Here is a 17,402-nt window from a genome sequence, read left to right as displayed (position 1 = left end):
CCGTCACAGAAACCTCAGCATATCCTCTGTTACTCTCAATCCATTAGTCAGCTTCCGTCTAAGTCCACTGAATGTATTTGACTTACAAAAAAAAAAAAAGTACCACATCTGAGTGATAAAAGCTGCTACTTTAAGTGCGATAATCAAACATGACCTCTAATCTACCATTTCAAATGTTTCTTTATAATTCTCACTGCATAACTACATAAAATCATGGTTGTGTGTTTATTTCATATGACCACATTAAGAAACGTTCATATACTTATGAAGAAAAGAATGAAACTGTTATAATTCCAAACTTTATTTATTTGACTCTCATTAGAACAGGACTGCAACACAAATGGTATCATTTCACAATAAATCAGTGCATTGCAATTTAGCTTTTGTACATTATCTTATTCACATAAAGATGTCTTGTCAATCATAATTGCATGCAGTAATTTTTTTTTTTAAATGTCACATATTTTGACAAAGGTTCCACACAAAATACAGATTTGTACGAGCAATCGAATATTAATTGCACATAAAAAATGAGCTGAATGCATTCAACCGGACACTTCCGAATATCTGTAGGATAAAAAATACACTAAGTAGAAAATAAAACTGCAGTTATGCTCAATATAAATGCTTTCACATTCTTCACATCTATTTGGGATTAAGGAGGCATTTCTGCAAGAAGTGACTCATGAGGCTGTATGTGTGACGAGAGGCTGTTCCACTGAGCGTGTGGTCCTTATCAGTGTACCACTGGAAATAAAACCAAAAGGCAGATTAGTACCTGGACTTTAAAGACTTAAGTGTGATGTAATACAATCAGATTTAATAATAAACACCATCATAAACACTATGTTATCATATACATTTAGATTGAATTATAATACATTCGTTTTTTATTTTTTTAAACCTTCATTCAATCAACACCATCACGGTCAATATTTGCCCCACTTCCCTGAGACAATATTTACCATCGCCTCAAAGTCCACCTTCTCGTCCACCAATGCTTTGGAGATCTGTGCTGCTTGCTGGAAATGGACATTGTCTACAGGAAAGACAGCGCTTTCACTACGTGACCGAACATCAAAGCTCATAGAGTGTGTTTGTACAAGACTTTACTATGTTACCAGGTACACTGATGAAAACAACACGACCAAATGCTCAGGTCCTATCAGAAACTGAACAGAAAAAGATTTAACCTAACTCGACTGAACTTACCATCTGCTGTGCCATGAACCAGTAGATATTTTACTTCAGTGAAGTTCTTTGCTCTGGCCGTCACAGAGGAATTCTATTAGGTAAAAGAGAAATATCAGTTCATGACATGTCTCAAGTCACAAATCTGTAGCAGTTTAAAAAGATTATTGTAATTAAACTTATTTGCATGATATTTACTTTGTAAGAGTCTGAATTCTCCGAGGGTTTTCCCATGTAGCGTTCAGTGTACACTGCATCTGTACAAGAAAATACAGTCACAGCACAAAATATAGGACAATTCAAAACCTAGAAAGGTAGAAGAACATTGAAATGTGAATCTTTAAGGGAAATACCACTGATTTTACACAACAAAGTCAGTTTATAGCTCTGCAATGAGATGAAAAAACACTGATACGAAAAGTTGTGGCTCCCCTTGAGACTTGCATTGAAGGTAACGCAAGTACTGATTTAAATGCTTTTTGTGAAATATTGTTCATCATCTGTCTTTATAGAAACACATACAACTAGTCAACAGTTATCATTCATTAAAGGATGAACCGTTCTTTTAACTATGACACAGATTAGGAGCCAATCATTTTTGAGTGAATATGTAAAGTCTTGCTTGTGACCTTTTGTTTGCACTCAAAGTAAATAGTAATTATGAAGACGCTGAATGGCAGAGAAATGGCAGCGGTAACATCATAGCTAGTACTCTATAGCAAACAAAACCTCTCTTTAGATCTTTCTGACATTGTTATGGTGATCCGAAACTATTGATCATCTCAAAGTCTGATAGGACCCCCACAGGTAACGTGCTAAATTGAATCTTGTGGACACTGTAGTATGCAAGCCTGTACATGTACACTCACCATAATATTCCCACTTTGCTACTGGAGCTACTGCTATTCCACACTTGAAGAGCCCAGTTCCAGCACCCAAGGCCATTGAGGACACGTAACCACCATATGACTGAGGATCACAATCGATTACATTTAGTGAATCCAAAAACATAAACTAAAAATATAAGTACAGAAAACAACAAAACATGGTGAGATTACCCAGCCCCATATTGCTATTCTGTCCTTGTCGATAAAACCCATGTCAATGAATTTCCTGTGAGACACAAAAGAAATTGATGTCACAAAACAATGCAAAAATCCACTAAACCAGACATGTGCAGTGGACGACTGTGACTGTGGTAAAGTCAACAAGTGAGGTCACAAAGATGAACAAATGTTCAGGCACACTTTACCTCACAGCCGTTATCTGATCTTCCACTTCAAAAGTCCCAAGACGCCTGTAGATCGAGTGCAATATTTGATCGCCTTGGTAACCGCTTCCCCTTCCGTCAAAGCTAGCAACGATAATCTCATGTGAGCTAGAGAGGTACGTGCCCCAGTTGAGCTTGAAATTGTAGGACACTCTCTGACTGCAGGGGCCACCGTACCTGCACGAGACAGCAACAGCAGGCGTCACCAAATGTTAACAAATGTTACCTTTATATTAGGATGGAGAAATGAGGAGTAATAACTTACACATCAATAAGGAGAGGATATTTTTTAGACTCCTTGAAATTTGGTGGTAACATCATTTGATACCAAAGATCTGTTAGCGACAAAAATGATAAGTTATGAAATATCAGTATTCATAAACCCCAATACTAATCCATCCATACATTATCTAAACTGTTTAATATACTTTTAAGGAGTGAATATTCAACTTAACTTACTGCTTCTTTTGTAAAAACATACCAGAACAAAAATATTCAAAGCAGATGCCTTCAAACAACAAGTCTCACCATATCCTGCAACCTTCAGTGTGCCATACTGCATTTTTGGCATTTGAAATTCTGACAGAATATTTCCCAGTGCACTGTTGTCTTCAAGGATGGAGATCTCTGAAAAAAGAGAATCAAATAAAAACTGTAGTCATATTAGATATATACAAAATTACAACTTTTAAATAAAGTATTTACAAAATGTTTTTTGCATAAATTAGTGCAGCTTGGCCTGTGATACTAAAAATAACTGTGATCAGCCACTTTTTTTCTTGTTTCTTCTTCTTCTTCTTCTTTTTTTTTTAATTGTGGATGCCCCATCCTATTCGCCTGACTGGGCCCCTTGTGATTTCTGGCACTTACTCAAAATCAAGATCAGCCTGCTGGGAAAATATGTTTACTGCTATGAATGAAGCTGGGAAAAAGATGATTTTCAGTAGGATTTCGAAAAATGGATCCACAGATTGAGGTGCGTCGAGATATGTGGCGATTATGTTTATTATTATGTTTATGATTATTATGACAATAAAGACAACAAACTATGGTCAGACATACGTGCACCCGGGCCCCTGTTGTCCATGAGTGTGTAGAGGGGCAATCCAGGTCCTAAAAATAGAAAATGCACAATTGGTTGGAAACTTGTGTTCACCTTTAACAAAAACCATCTTAGATTTGATTCACAGATTCTCCTAGGCACAAACAATATCTAAACATTGGCCATGGATGAGTTACTGCTGAAGTAGAAATGTGGAGAGGTAACTGACCGTAGCAGTCCATTCGGTAGTAAGAGGCGTCAGAGCTGAAGTAGGCTGAGTTGTACTGACACCTGTCCTCATACAGGCCGCAGGTGAGGCACTGACGGGTAGGAGGGTTGCTTCCAATCATAATCCTGATAATCAAATAAGTGGCAATTTTATGTCACTGTAATAATTAGCACCTTGTTTATTCATGTGTTTGATAATCTTCCTGGGGTTCATGAATGCATACACATAGTAACATTAACTGGAAGAAGAAAAACTTATATAAAGAATGGAAAGTACTAAATAAATAAAATAAAAAACATTGTAAAAAAATGAGCAATACAAATGAGTTTTTCCATCACAGATTAAAATATTTCCTTACTTGTAAAGATTTCTTTTTACAGGTATTCCTTGGTACTCGTTACTCACAAAATATCTGTCGAAAGGAATTTTACATGTTACTGCATGTATTTGTCTTCTAATTTTTATTTTTAGGGAATATGTAATGTATTATTTAGCTGTTGCATGGTATCATCACTCACATGGCATTTTTGGTTAGTTTGGATATGTAGATGACTTCCCACCTCCCAGAGGTAATAGGTGTTGCTTTGCCCTAAACAAAACACATTCACATTGGTGAATTAAATGCTCAAAGCTGGATAGTTAATTCGAATAAGTACAACTAATACTAAATACTTACATCTTTCACATAATGAATATGTTTGTAGCCCTGAGTGTCACTCATCACTTTGTAGAAACTGAGCTTATCTTCGGCAAAGAAAAGAGGTAAGGGCACGTACTAAAAAAAACAGGAAATATTCATTGTCATGCATGAGTTCAGACTCTACTTTGACAATGAACAATCAGTAATGGTATTTTTAGAAACTTACATGGCCAACCCAGCCTGTCTTGCTTGTTTGCTCAAATTTCTATGCAGATTAGAGACATTAATTGCAGTTAATTAGTATCTAATTACATGAACACGAAGCCAGTGATCCTAGGAATCATCTAACTGGAAACCGGTTAAGATTTCCTGACTACACAGATAAGCGGAAAATTGACATCTACCTGTTTTTCTTTCCAGCTGCTTCCATCGAACTCGTAGATCTGTACAATCACATAGTTCTGTTTTCTTGTGACCCACTGCACAGCAACACGTTGGTCTGTAACCCAGGTCACTGAGCTCAAAATGTGATCTCTGAGCAAAGCCAACAGAAAGTGACAAGGTTTTCACACCAGGCACACCATGAATATACAACATCAATGCTTCAAATGCAGTACGAAAGAGTTTAGTTACAAGCTAAAAAATATACCGACCCAGAGGCCACAGATGCAGGAGCAAGCACCTGTGTGCGTTGAGATGGATTCGTGGTATCAACCACAAACAGTTTCACCTTGGTAAGGGGTGATCCAGCCTACAACAAACACAATAATACGGCACATTCTCGATGAATAATTACACAGCACTAAAGTATGAGGAGGGTAAATTATGGAGCCAAGAACTGCCCATATAATCTGTGCTATATAAATATATACTGACTTTCATCGTAGACTATAGCATCAAATCTCTTAATGAGCATCTTGTCCGTAAATAACTACAGTCTATGTTTGAGGCACATGAAAATCCAACCTTTGGGTATGGGACAGCCACCGTTTCAGGATATTGCTCAGCTCCGTACCAAGAGAACTCCACTTTGTGGACTTCTGAATCGTTAAACTCTGCATAGGCTAAGAATTTTCCAGTTGACGACCACCACATCGCCCCATTTGACGCAAACACTTCCTCTGAGGTAGTTGGAGACAAAAATCATTAACTGCCGTAAAAACAGACACAAATTTCACATAGACATTTCTGACAAAAGGACACAGTACTTACCCTCATATACCCAGTCAGGGACACCATTAGAGATTTCATTCTTCTTCCCATTATGCGTCACTTGTACAGTTTCAGCAGTGACATGAGACTTTAGAAAAATGTTGAAGTCTTTGACGTACACCTGCAAAACACAACGTAGTTCTAGTTTGGGGTTTCATGACTTTAAATATAAATATGATCCACATCCTTACTCAGATTTATTGCGTCAAAGAAAATGTTATTACAACTTTAGATTTAGTTTTTTTGCCGAATCAGCCCACTGACTCACCCATGATTGACGCATGTTTCCAAACCAGTGATGTTGAAGTAGCTGCAGTATTTTTTTTATTTGAACTGAATGTGAAGGCAAGTGTGCATGATAACATGGTGGAAACTCACATATTTGTTTCCAGTTGGGGCCCAGGCAAAGTACTGCACGACAGCAGGAAGAGTCACAGGTGTAACAAAAGTTCTGCAGCGAGATATAGAGGTGACTGGATTGAAATCACTGCCTGTAATTTCGCAGTTTCTGTCAATTCAATGATCGGTTGAAGACGCGGCTACTTACGAACTCTCCCTGTCATAGATGGAGTATGAGGCTGTGAATGAATGTCTCCATTTCTGATGTCAAACACAAAACTTGGTTTCAGACCTTGATAAATTATGATTAGACTTGAAGTGAGAATTACACCTACTGTAAAAACGAGCGACTTCTCACCTTTGTGTAATTGCTTTCAAAAGCAATGTATTTAAAATCACCTGACAGCCAATAATCGGTGGCATCCACTTGGGCCTACGGTGAGAACGAAATATTAGTACAATCTACCATTGATCAACATTGAGTGTTATATTAATAGTTATATTTAAAGATATATGATTATTACAAAGGTTGAATTGCTCAAATATAGCGTCTCTTCTTTTGTTTCAACATTGTGGAGAAAGACATTCCCATCTCTTGTTTTATGCAGAAACTCCTTATCTGCAGACATGAAAGACAACACACACACACACACACACACACACACACACACACGCTTGTGAAATATTTTACACAACATGAACACTCATATATGATGTTGCTCAGAGCATCTTTAAAAACAGAAGTGGTTCTGCTGGTGGTGATACCTGTGATCCAGTGCAAATTGTAGGATTTCCATCTAATGGTGTCATTGAAGTAATCATCAAAGGTGAACGGCCTTTTGCTACCACCAGATTCTGAAACGTGCACATGCTGCATTACTTTAAATTTGTAGCGTGGGAAACTAGTATTTTAAAGTCAGAAACACTCATTCATCTGTGCGTCACACGGTGGCGCTATTTCAACTCCCATCACCACGCCATTAACGATGATGATTCCAAATCGGCAGGTTGAAAAACACTTATGGAGTGTTAGTTTCAGTTCTTGCCATTCAAAGGAGTAACACACAGATGCACACATGAAGACAGAAAGAAACACACGAATAGAAGCTCTAAAGCTGTTTCTGAATGTGGAACTGAACAGACAGGACTGAGGTTCACTTACTGCTGAAATAAACTGCTGGGATTGTTATTAACATGATGACGACAGCCGCCCCCACCACCCACCACAACACCTTGCTGCAGCCCTGTGAAAGGTGACACACACACACAAAAAAAAAGTGGCAACAAAACAAAAACAAAAACAAAAAAACAAACAAACAAACAAACCTCTGAAAACACCCTGCACGAGTTGAAGCTGCAGCTTCTCGTGTTGTTGAGCCTCTCAAACTGTGCACAGTAAGTCATTCTACACTTATTGCTTCTTTGTACAAGTCTTCATCACTATTGAAGCTGAGAATAAATCGATTACTGACCATGATGCTGGTGAAGTCGCAGTGAAGCTCTCGGGTCTTTAAGATTCCTTAAAAGGGCGCTGTCATTAAGTCACCAGTCAAACAGTTAACAGTCAAATGACCAACTCTCACTACAAAACATCGGGAACAATGACTTGAAACTACATGGCAGCGTAAGGAAACTAAGCTTCGTCCTACTTTAGGCTCCTCACACGTCCCGCTGCATTCCTGAGGAGCCCGACACCAGACAGAGATGACTCCTTGAAGTCAGCAGCCAGCACAACTTTCCAAGAGCGCACCACTTGCTGGTATTTAGGAAGTGGCTTTTTTTTTTTTTTTTTTTTTTTTTTCACCGAAGTCACTCAAATAAATGTGAGAAAGCTGGAAAAGTCCCACTTCCAGTTCGTTTATTCATATTTTCCACCTTTGGAAAAAACCCTAATAATGGTGAAGCTATTTTCACTCAAGTAAGAGAAACAGAAGGGGAGGTGCTTTTGTTATTTTTTTTTTTATATATTTCTGGAAATGTTTAACACTTTAGGATAAGTACAACTTACATGCTTTTACACATGCTGTTATCTAAATACAGGTTTCTTACTGTAGGTGGAAATAATAATTTATGATCAGTGCTATAAATAGTACTGATAGTAGTGGCTAACAGTTGGACTTCATGGAAAATCATCAGCATCTGTTTGTATGAATGTGTGTTGACAGGTGGGCTCTGAGGGGCCATCACAGGCTCAGCGCCTCCCATCTCATGAGACTGCACAGGTTTCAGGGGACTTTTTTTTATTATTAGTATCAATTTCTTCAAGTGAGGCACACAGTACATATATTTCATGACTGTTACAGAATTTCTGCAGTGAAATCATGTTAAAGACACCAAAGAAAATCTCAAGCTAAATTCAGAGGAAGGGTAAAACATAGAGAATGCTTCAATCCACCACCATTGTGACACCAGATATTACAATACTGTGTTGAAGAGTGTGATGGGTATTCCATGCTGTATAAGCCATACAGTTACAATCAGAACAAAACAGAAGTCAGTGTTTTCTTAATTACTGCAGCTTGTGTTTGGTTGCACTTCATTCTGTTTCTTCGTCATCTGAGCACTGTGCCATATAGCTCGCGTGTTCAGCGTAGTCAAAGTCAGGAAACTTCACCGGGAGCTCACTCCACTTGGTGCATTTGCTGATCGGCTTTCCATTCAGTGTCACCACGAAGTTTTTCACGTGGAGGCAGGGGCACTCAATCCCACGATACAACATCATCGAGCCCCATCTCTGCAACGGAGCACAGGAAACAAACAACAGGCAAAAAGATGATATGATAGTAAGTCTATCCTTTGAGAATGCAAAGACTAAAGTAAAGAGTAAAGGCACAAATGAATGCTTCCATTCACTCCATGAAATATAATGTGGGAGGAAAAATGTCTTTCAAAAAACAGTTACATGATGAAGTAATGGTCTGTTTGGAAATCATCTGTGTCATCTGATTCCGACTAATTTTCTCTGTAAATTACAGAGGTATTTCCCGACATGTTCAACTGTTCCTCTAAAATATGTTGAAAACAGCAGCTTTGCTCACTAAACTGTTCCAAGTAAAACACAACTCTGCTAATCAGTTAAATAATCTGGAAACACATTTACCTGGCCGCATTTTTTGCATGCTATGAAGCCATTGGTCTCATAATCTAAAAGTCGCTCCACAAGAGAGGTGTTTTCTGTCCGATTGAAAAGTTTGCTGTAAAAAGGAAACAAACAAACTATTACACTAGTGCCATACAGTTTGCACACCACTAAAAACACTGAAAGGTTCAGACTTATGCCCAGTCAAGAATGTCTCCAACTCAAAACTGCAATTCGTACCCAAACTGTGATGTAACATTGACTCTGTGCATGTTTTCAATGATCTCGACGTCTTCACCAGTGCAGACGTGTGTGCTGCAGCTTCGGCAACTAAACTTCACGTCTGCCGGGTTCACTGTTTTTACGTCCTTCTGCCTCTTCTTTGTCATCCTCACCTTCTCCTCCATTATAGCCTGTATCTGAAAGTCTGTGATCTATGGAATAACAAAAACAAAACAAACATTACTGGTAATATTCTTACAGCAACAATGCATGACTTTTGGCGCAACAGATATAACCATACCCGTTTATCATAGTTCACTTGATTCATGGCTCTGATTTTGTCAATGGCTTTGTCCATCATTTTCTGGCGGTACTCATTGACAGACTCCTTCTCAGCCACCCCTGTGTTCTTCACTTCAACCAGAGTGTAACTGCTGTCCTCAGCTCTTCCTCTGCCTTTAGCCTGCAAAAGGTAACAATTGAGTCAAAGTGCCTTGATTATTAAACCTAACAGCAACGAAGACAACAGGTCCTTACTCATTTGGACACCACTGACCTGTATCATAGCAATCTCATTGGTGACAAGGCCGTATCGGATAACAAAATTGCAGGCTGCTATGTCCAAACCTTCCTCAGCCACTGTGGTGGCGATCAGCAAGTTGACTTTGCCTGTACGAAATTTGTTCAACACATCTCTTTGCTCTGCCTGTTTAGAACACACAGCATTGACAGGGTTAAATTCAAATTGGATTCGACAGAGGATGCTAGAGGCAAATGCACTGTAGAGTGGTGTGTGCACAGCACACTCACAGAGGTCATTGGTTTAACAACACTCTGGTCTCCTCCTCCGATGACATACGAAGCTTTCACTCCAATGTCAGCAAACTTGGGGTTTTCCTGAATCCACTGACTTAAAGCAATAGCGCTGCGACGTGTTTTGGTGAAAATGATCCCTCTGGCCTCCTTCCTGCTGCTGAACTCCTGAAGAATTTTAGTCCTTAGTTTTGACAGACTGTCATTTTCGTACTCTGGATTCTCTGCAAGCTTCTGCAGTTCTCTCTTGTTCTCTGCAGGACATAGATTTCAGAGAACTGTGATCAATTCTTTGTATGATTTTAGATTGTTGAAGGAATTAAAGTTGATTATTCATTTTCTTATCAAGAGTTTTATGAAAAGATTTCTACCACCTTATATCTGTCTGTTAAATACGTTTACACTCACTTTATTAGGTACAGCTGTATAATCTAATACAGTATCACAATAAATAAGTACTTTGTTTTAGTTGCCTTGGTTATATCTCAAGTAAACATTACTACATTTAATACCTTTAAATAAACTGAAGAGGAATCTTTCAGTGTCTGTGATTTGTATGGTATGCTCCTGGTCAGGCAGAGTTTTTTTCTTCATCTCTTCCTCGTAGTATTGGTTAAGGAAACTGAAGGCGTCGCACATGCGAATGGTGTTGCTGAGATTCAGGCCCTCGTTATATTGTCGGAGATGCGCCGTGCACACCCGTACATTCTGATCTTCCTCTTTAGCAGCTGAAATGGATCCAAGTTTGAAAGTTTAACTCGGACAAGGGGTTAAAATTCATGAAGATGAGAGAATGTTTGCTCACCTTTTGCCTCTAATTGAACAACCCACTGTTCATAATTCTGAGAGCCAAGGTCACATGTGGGGGTCAGCTGGGCATGGTCATGAATGGCATTCATGATTTTCTTAATTACATCGCCAAAGGGATCCTGAAAAATTTATTAGGTTATACAAAAATGCCATTCTCTCTTCATTTTTCTGAGAAACGATTGTTACCGTGAGGCCATGCACTGAACAACTGTACCTCTTTTCTGTCTTCAACAAGCATAGTTGTTTTCATTGGTTCCTTTTTGTATTCCCCAAGGCTCCTTGTCATGATTTTGGATGCATCCAAGTTTGCACAGATCTGTGAAAGGGACACAGATTTATCTTGTTAGAAATGAATCAAAATGCTCATTAAACTGTCTCAATGTTTCTGTTTAATTTATGCACGTTGACACAGGCTAAAGGCCAAAAGGCTGTTTTCAATTTTTTACTTTTGTGGTAATAGGAAACTTTACAGCTACCCTTTCTTTGATATCGGCAGTGTGGAACTTCAGAAACGGCTTAACTGGACGAACAGGTTTAGATGCCTTAGCCAGCTTTACTGGCTAACACTCTTGTCTACGTGGGAACAGAGCGATGACAAAGGTGTTTACTCTTAGAATATGCTCCTCTGCTTTCTCCATTTTGGTGGCTCCTCCAACCCCTGGTGAGGCCGTCAGTCCCAGAATCTGAGGGAGGGGCACAGGCTCCTTCTGCTGCTTCTTCAGACGTATGTTGCTGTGCTTCTGCTTCAGGTAGCGCATCATTATGTGGTTGTAGACTCCTCCTTTCTGAGTATGGTGACACTCATCTATTACAATTAGTGTCAGATCTACATGGGCAGAAAACAAAACAAATAAAGAGTTGAATGTGAAGCAGTCTCTGGATAATGAAACAACACTGATGCATGAAGACGCGGACTGCTGGATAATGTTGGTGATTCCTCCATGAGAATATAGCTCAGTAAAACAATAACATTTACATTTCTACATTTCTTGCTGTAACATTATCATTAAGGGACAAAATTGTTTACATCTTTCTGTAAGAAAGGCTACAATTTTCTCAATCAAACGTTGCTATTTTCAAGCTATTTATTTATGTTGCTTAAATAAATAGAGGTGATTTTCCCTCAAAGATTATAGCATTTCTCACTACGATGAAGCCTCCCACACAAACCATCACTTTCCAGGAATGTCTGACGCAGCACTTTAAACCACACAGTGGGACATATGCTGCTCAAAAACGGTCAACGTCAAAAATGACTTTTGCCAATTTGTATTTTACAAAAAGTGAGAGCAAGGTGAATTATAATCATTCACATTAGCAGGTGATAAAGTTGTGTCCCTGGAGGAAAAGAGAATGGGCATTGGCAGCTTGATGTGCTATGGGTGATAGAAACTCTCATGTGGATTTGATCAGCCATACGCTGACGGCTTTAACAGACGTGTGGCCTGGAAACTAAGTGGATGGAGAGAGAGAGAGAGAGAGAGAAAAAAAAGTGCATGCTTTCAGGCGTTTCAACAAACAGCATATGTTCCACTGAGGTGGCTATTCCACCTTGGACCGGTGCGTGCCAACGGGAGTGAACAGCCGAGCCAGAAGACTTTGACAAGATCCTGTCAGCTTTCATCAGGGGAGATGCTGCTACGAGTCCCGCGGGTGGTTTCTATTCTAAAACCTGTCAGTTTCCGTGGGTTAAGCCTGGACAAATTTTAGATGAAAGTTGGAGAGATATTATGGCCATAATTAATTCTGAATGTGTATTTAGTAGAGTTCCATGCTTCGTGGGTATCTTTTGTTTTCCTCCCTCTCTGTTTGCTCGATGCTGCTATGCTTTACTACAGGTTCCTTTTTCTGACTGCTGTGGACATGAGATCCACCCTCTGTTTCTGCATTCACCTCCATCTGGTTCATAGATACAGCATCCAACATGTCTCTTTGGCCAAACTCAGTCAGCGACATCTTGTTTTTTAACTTTTTTTTTTTAGATTAGATTGACAATGGAGACACAGATAGGAAAAAGGGGAGGGAGAGAGGGTATGACAAGTAACAAAGGTACAGAGCTGGACTCACGGTGCAGTCATTTGTCAAAGACATTATTACATTATGTGAACAGGCACCTTTTTCTCCATCCACCGGTGTTTATATTTAACCCAGATTCACTGTTGTAAACAGAACTGCAACTTGTTTAAAGTTAAACCTAAAGTTCTCCTCGAAAGAAAAGTCTGTACTAAGCAAAAGCACTGTGAGTAATGATGCTAATCTTATTTTCTTTCCCTAGTTGCACAACTGTTTTGGAACTGTCACACAACATAAAATCGTACCACTTAGCTTCACTCCTTCGTCCTCTCCTTTGTTGTCCCTCTCCAAGTAGTTTTCCAGAATCTGGGCCGTGCAAATGACGACGTCATTTTTCTTCACTATCTCCGTGAAAGAGATTTTGAGCTGGCTGTCTCCACTGACTCTCTCTACTTTATAGTTCTGCTTCAGATATGGCAAGAACTCTGCAGAATAATGCTGCTCAACAAGAGGGACCTGCAGGATACAGCAGAGAAGACATTTTTATCATGCTGACGCCACAAATTCAGCAAATTAAACAAATACACACATCTGTCAACAAGAAGATTCATATCTTATTGTTTGTATGACGGCAAAGCTCCTGCTGATTTCTTTGTTTATCATCACAATAACCACAGTTAATCCAAAGTGTTTCTTTTTCTGCTTAAGGCTGATCACCCACATGCCAAGTTGCAGGGGAATATCAAAACCTTATGGCACGTAATGTGTGGTGAGCTGACCTACATGCACAAATGAACTTAAACGGAGATTTTTTTTTACTTTGGATGTGAAAAGGAGAGAAGTAGGTTGCTATGCAAGTGTGCAAAACCTAAATCGAGAGAGGAGTAGTACCTTGTTCACCAGGACGACTACTTTCCCTGACCTCCCTTCTGCCCGCCTGCTGTCCAGATGCTGTTTGGTAATATAAACTGCAACTCTTGTTTTACCACTTCCTGTTGGGAGGCATATGATGATGTTTTTCCCCTCCAAGGCAGGTCTAGCGACGTCCTCCTGATAATCTCGAAGAACAATATTAGCTTTATCTGGGCCTCCGGCTTCTGCTATTGGGTCAGCTCCATCTGTAATGCAGGGCAGAGGTTCAGACAGACAAAAAAATCTGTCCATGTCAGCAACCCACAATTACAGGCATTACCAGCAGGAAAGGACTGTGCTTGCCATTGGTGGTTTTGGTCTTGTTGAGGAATTTCTTCATAATGCTGCTATTAAAAAAAAAAACACTCTGTCTTACGTTTCCAAAAATAACCACGTCAGACCCAGTATTCCCCCTTTTAAGTAAACATCTGCATGAGTTCATCAATCATTTAGATTTTCTCACTTTGAAGTGCATCTTTTTGTCCCCAGGACATTTCATGCCATTTTCCTCTCTTGTCTTATTTTCCGGTTTGCAAGGACAGCAGCCTTTAAGTCTGACTGAAGCTCCACTTCAGTCAGACTTGTTGGCCAGTTATGAGTCATTTGCTCTGTCTAGGCCAAGGATAAAACATGACTAAGGAACCATGCACGATGTGTACTGTATGAACCCCCCTCACAACAGCCCTTTCCTCTCATTTGCACATGTGGGTTCTACATCCTCCACATTTATGAGTTTAAACCCCCCAGAAAGATCGTTTATCTCAGTGCAGACAGCTTTTAATTTTCCTCCTCAGACTTGGTATGCCAAAGGTTAAAGTGCTCTTTCAAGTAACTACAGTGCATAAAGTAAATGTGTGTCTGTACTGACGGAATGATAGAGCTTTAACAACAAAAGAAGTAAAGAGTGGCCCGTTTACTGAGCGTTTACCAGAAGTTCCCAGACATTAAACTTATTAAAGAAGGAAAATCTACATTTGGCTATGTTTAAATCCACCACCAGCAGGAACAGAAAACCCACAGGCCTATTTTTCAATTTGATTCAGTATAGTAAAATACAGACTAAAGGAATAATCCTGAGCATAATTTGTTCTACTTAAACCATGCACTCTGACCAACGATAGTGAAGCTTATGTCATTACTCAAATTAATGAGACAAACTGTACTGTAACCTCATATTAACAAAATAAAAGAGGCTCCTTCTAGTTGCTCATTTCACATCATTATTCCCACTGTCTCATTATTCCACATTTTGTGCCACATCGCCGTTCTGGATTGATTATCTCTCGAGCGATCGTTTATTAACCGTCAACATGTTGTCAGAATTTAAAGCAACAAAGAGAGAGGATGCTGATGAAGTAGCCACTAAAGAAATGAACCAAATTAAGTACAACATAAGCCTCGAGTTGCAGGGAACGGCCCCGTTTTACAGCAGCCAAAACCTCTCCTTTAAATTTCTTTACAATGCGACAATACAGAGTCAGCATGTGGTTTTAATTTGAGGTGCTAGCTATGCTGCATCCTCTGTGACCTCTATGTGATTCATTGTGGTACACACATGGAACATATTCTTTGGTGTCAAGTAGGCAGGAGGGAGAAATGTTCCACTTGCAGCACATTCCAACTGCGCTCATTCTGGCTTCATACTATAGGTTTTCTACAGACCCAGTGGAATTTTTTTTTTATTGCTATGAGTTTGTTTTTTTGTGTGTGTGGGCTACCGGCACAGAGCAAGAACAAGCGATTTAGATTACTAACATGCTTTAAATACTTGAACATCAACAGTAACAAGAGTGACCATGAGTGAATCAATCCCACCTGGCACTGAGGGCTCCAAGCTGCTTGACAGCTGTGTGGATTCAGGGCTTGCTGACAGGTACATGTCTGAAAAGACATATAAAAATCACGGCTTAATTTCTGAAAAGTGTTTTTCAGAAATATAGTTTGACCAAAATTCAGCTGGTATCACAGATATCTTTATGTAGTTTCTTTTGGACTCTGTGAGACCTGTGCTTTCACCCTGAGTATCTTCGCATGTGCTGATGTCCATAGGCTCCGAGTTGTCACAACTTTCAGACGCACTCTGACTTCCTGTCGGTTCATCTTTCACTGAAGACAGCTTCTCATCTGAGTCTAGTAATAAATAAAGCAAACATCTTGGTATTTAGGGATAATGATAATAATAAATATAAAATAAATAATTATTATAATCAGCTATCTGTTACTTAATGAGCTCTAATAAAGGTGCAAACAGTGATAGGTGTGTGCTCCATCTGGTAGTGACTCACTTTGTTTGTCAATGTCAGATGACCCTCCCATCAGCCTGTACAAGTCATTGTGGTCAGTTTCCCGCAGAATATTCAGAAATGTAGAAAACCACCCTGGTCGATGTCTCACGATTCTTCTCAGAAGTTCCCGGGCTCCATTCCTAGATCCTCTTTGTGCTGTTTCAGTTTTAACCTAAAAACATGATGAAAACAACAACAACAACACTAGTCTGGTTATGGATTCCACTGAAGTGCTTCAGCAGAACAGATGAGTGCATTAGACTGCCATCTAGTGGACCATAACCACAATTACATAGAGATATGGTAGAGTAGTGGTTTTGGATCTGGACCTCGACTAGTGAGGTTTACATTAGATCTGCTTTATAGTTTCTGTTGTGGGAATAAGGCGGAGACGACAGAATCGACATTTCTGCTTTGATAAATAAAAAAGAGTTACATTATTTTTCAATGGGGATTCCCAGCAGGCTTTAAATAGGCTGTCAAACATCGCTCACATCAATAGGGGGCGCTGTACACGGAAGTGTCGCTCGGAAAACAAACTTTGTACACGGCAGCACGGGAGGAATAAATTCAGCTGAAATGTAAAAAGTACACAGACAAGTTAAGTTGCAGAAGCACTTGAGACGCGCGTTAGTGTCTTTTGGCTCATACTGTGGCGCATGACACGTCCAGACGAAAGGGGAGCGCACATGTCCCATCAGTGTACTCACGATCTCCAAGTCTTCTTCGGTGAGTAGACCCTCAGAGTAACACGGTACGCACACCTCGTCCGTCTTCATGCCCACAAGACTGGGACAGAGTATTTGGATGAGCCGTACGCAGCAGTCGTTGTCAGCCTCCACTTCGGGCTCCGGGATGTTGTCCTGTAAATAATCCGCCGCACTCTCACAGTCCGCGCTCACCAGCGCGTCAACAAACGCCCTGAACCAGCCGGGGCTGTGTGGCTTCCTTATGACGGCACTGATGAGGACATTTGCAGCCCTTGGCTCACCCTCAGTCCTGGCCTTTTGTCTGATCTCTTCCTTCAGGTCGCTTTCGATAAATTGCAGATGATCCAGTACCTGCTCCACCTTGATCCGTTCCGTCAACCTCGGCCTGAAGTCTTCAACGAGACGAACCCACTGTTCATCCTTGTCGGACGCCATCAGGGCGCAGATCCTCTGTAACACTGATCACAATATTATCCCACAGCCTTCCTGAAATCTACCCAGAGCCCAACTGATGATTCACTGTGCCCATGTCGAGGAAAATGAAACTGTTTCACTTTCGTTTTCCCCAAAACGACGGAGAATAAGAAGTTGTCCACTAGGCGTCGTTATTGGAACACAGTAGGTTTGTGCATGCA

General features: G+C 40.0%; 2 protein-coding genes across 4 annotated transcripts; both read right to left on the bottom strand.

Moving 5' to 3' along the window:
• Positions 1 to 285: 285 nt before the first annotated feature.
• On the bottom strand, positions 286 to 7,692 carry fap (fibroblast activation protein, alpha). The gene is made up of 26 exons (XM_026376577.1): positions 7,396 to 7,692; positions 7,086 to 7,167; positions 6,689 to 6,778; positions 6,448 to 6,542; positions 6,282 to 6,356; positions 6,132 to 6,184; positions 5,963 to 6,035; positions 5,585 to 5,705; positions 5,339 to 5,493; positions 5,026 to 5,123; positions 4,777 to 4,906; positions 4,599 to 4,637; positions 4,409 to 4,507; positions 4,251 to 4,321; positions 4,091 to 4,144; positions 3,733 to 3,857; positions 3,524 to 3,574; positions 2,990 to 3,088; positions 2,727 to 2,796; positions 2,444 to 2,638; positions 2,250 to 2,304; positions 2,061 to 2,160; positions 1,390 to 1,448; positions 1,213 to 1,285; positions 966 to 1,039; positions 286 to 747 (listed from the first exon to the last, which is right to left on the bottom strand). Exons 1-26 carry the CDS (start codon positions 7,396 to 7,398, stop codon positions 646 to 648), a joined length of 2,241 nt encoding a protein of 746 aa, XP_026232362.1. The 5' UTR covers positions 7,399 to 7,692; the 3' UTR covers positions 286 to 645.
• Positions 7,693 to 8,146: 454 nt separating this feature from the next.
• On the bottom strand, positions 8,147 to 17,326 carry ifih1 (interferon induced with helicase C domain 1). Of its 3 annotated transcripts, XM_026376296.1 has the most exons (17): positions 16,768 to 16,858; positions 16,494 to 16,631; positions 16,058 to 16,229; positions 15,777 to 15,902; positions 15,588 to 15,653; positions 13,752 to 13,978; positions 13,166 to 13,376; positions 11,456 to 11,673; positions 11,062 to 11,163; positions 10,843 to 10,966; positions 10,550 to 10,765; positions 10,035 to 10,291; positions 9,781 to 9,930; positions 9,526 to 9,687; positions 9,243 to 9,436; positions 9,024 to 9,117; positions 8,147 to 8,657 (listed from the first exon to the last, which is right to left on the bottom strand). In XM_026376296.1, exons 2-17 carry the CDS (start codon positions 16,542 to 16,544, stop codon positions 8,460 to 8,462), a joined length of 2,568 nt encoding a protein of 855 aa, XP_026232081.1. In that variant the 5' UTR covers positions 16,545 to 16,631; positions 16,768 to 16,858; the 3' UTR covers positions 8,147 to 8,459. The 3 variants fall into 3 exon arrangements, with proteins under 3 accessions (XP_026232081.1, XP_026232079.1, XP_026232080.1); XM_026376294.1 differs by lacking the exon at positions 16,494 to 16,631 and having other exon boundaries at positions 16,768 to 17,326; XM_026376295.1 differs by lacking the exon at positions 16,494 to 16,631 and having other exon boundaries at positions 15,789 to 15,902; positions 16,768 to 17,326.
• Between the last annotated feature and the right edge of the window lie 76 nt (positions 17,327 to 17,402).

This window comes from Anabas testudineus, chromosome 21 (genome assembly GCF_900324465.2).
Source record: "Anabas testudineus chromosome 21, fAnaTes1.2, whole genome shotgun sequence".
Lineage (NCBI taxonomy): Eukaryota > Metazoa > Chordata > Actinopteri > Anabantiformes > Anabantidae > Anabas > Anabas testudineus.
This window is presented reverse-complemented; position numbering and strand designations above follow the sequence as displayed.

Bases quoted from the DNA above. Each gene is read 5' to 3' on its own strand.
- fap (XM_026376577.1), bottom strand. The intron at 6,185-6,281 runs GTGAGAAGTCGC...GTTTGACATCAG, and splicing joins TTGAAAGCAATTACACAAAG to AAATGGAGACATTCATTCAC. The intron at 2,305-2,443 runs GTAAAGTGTGCC...TGTGTCTCACAG, and splicing joins GATCAGATAACGGCTGTGAG to GAAATTCATTGACATGGGTT.
- ifih1 (XM_026376294.1), bottom strand. From the start codon at position 17,202: ATGGCGTCCGACAAGGATGAACAGTGGGTTCGTCTCGTTGAAGACTTC. The intron at 10,292-10,549 runs GTATTAAATGTA...TATGTCCTGCAG, and splicing joins CCTCTTCAGTTTATTTAAAG to AGAACAAGAGAGAACTGCAG. The intron at 9,688-9,780 runs GTCAGTGGTGTC...TACCTTTTGCAG, and splicing joins ATGAGATTGCTATGATACAG to GCTAAAGGCAGAGGAAGAGC.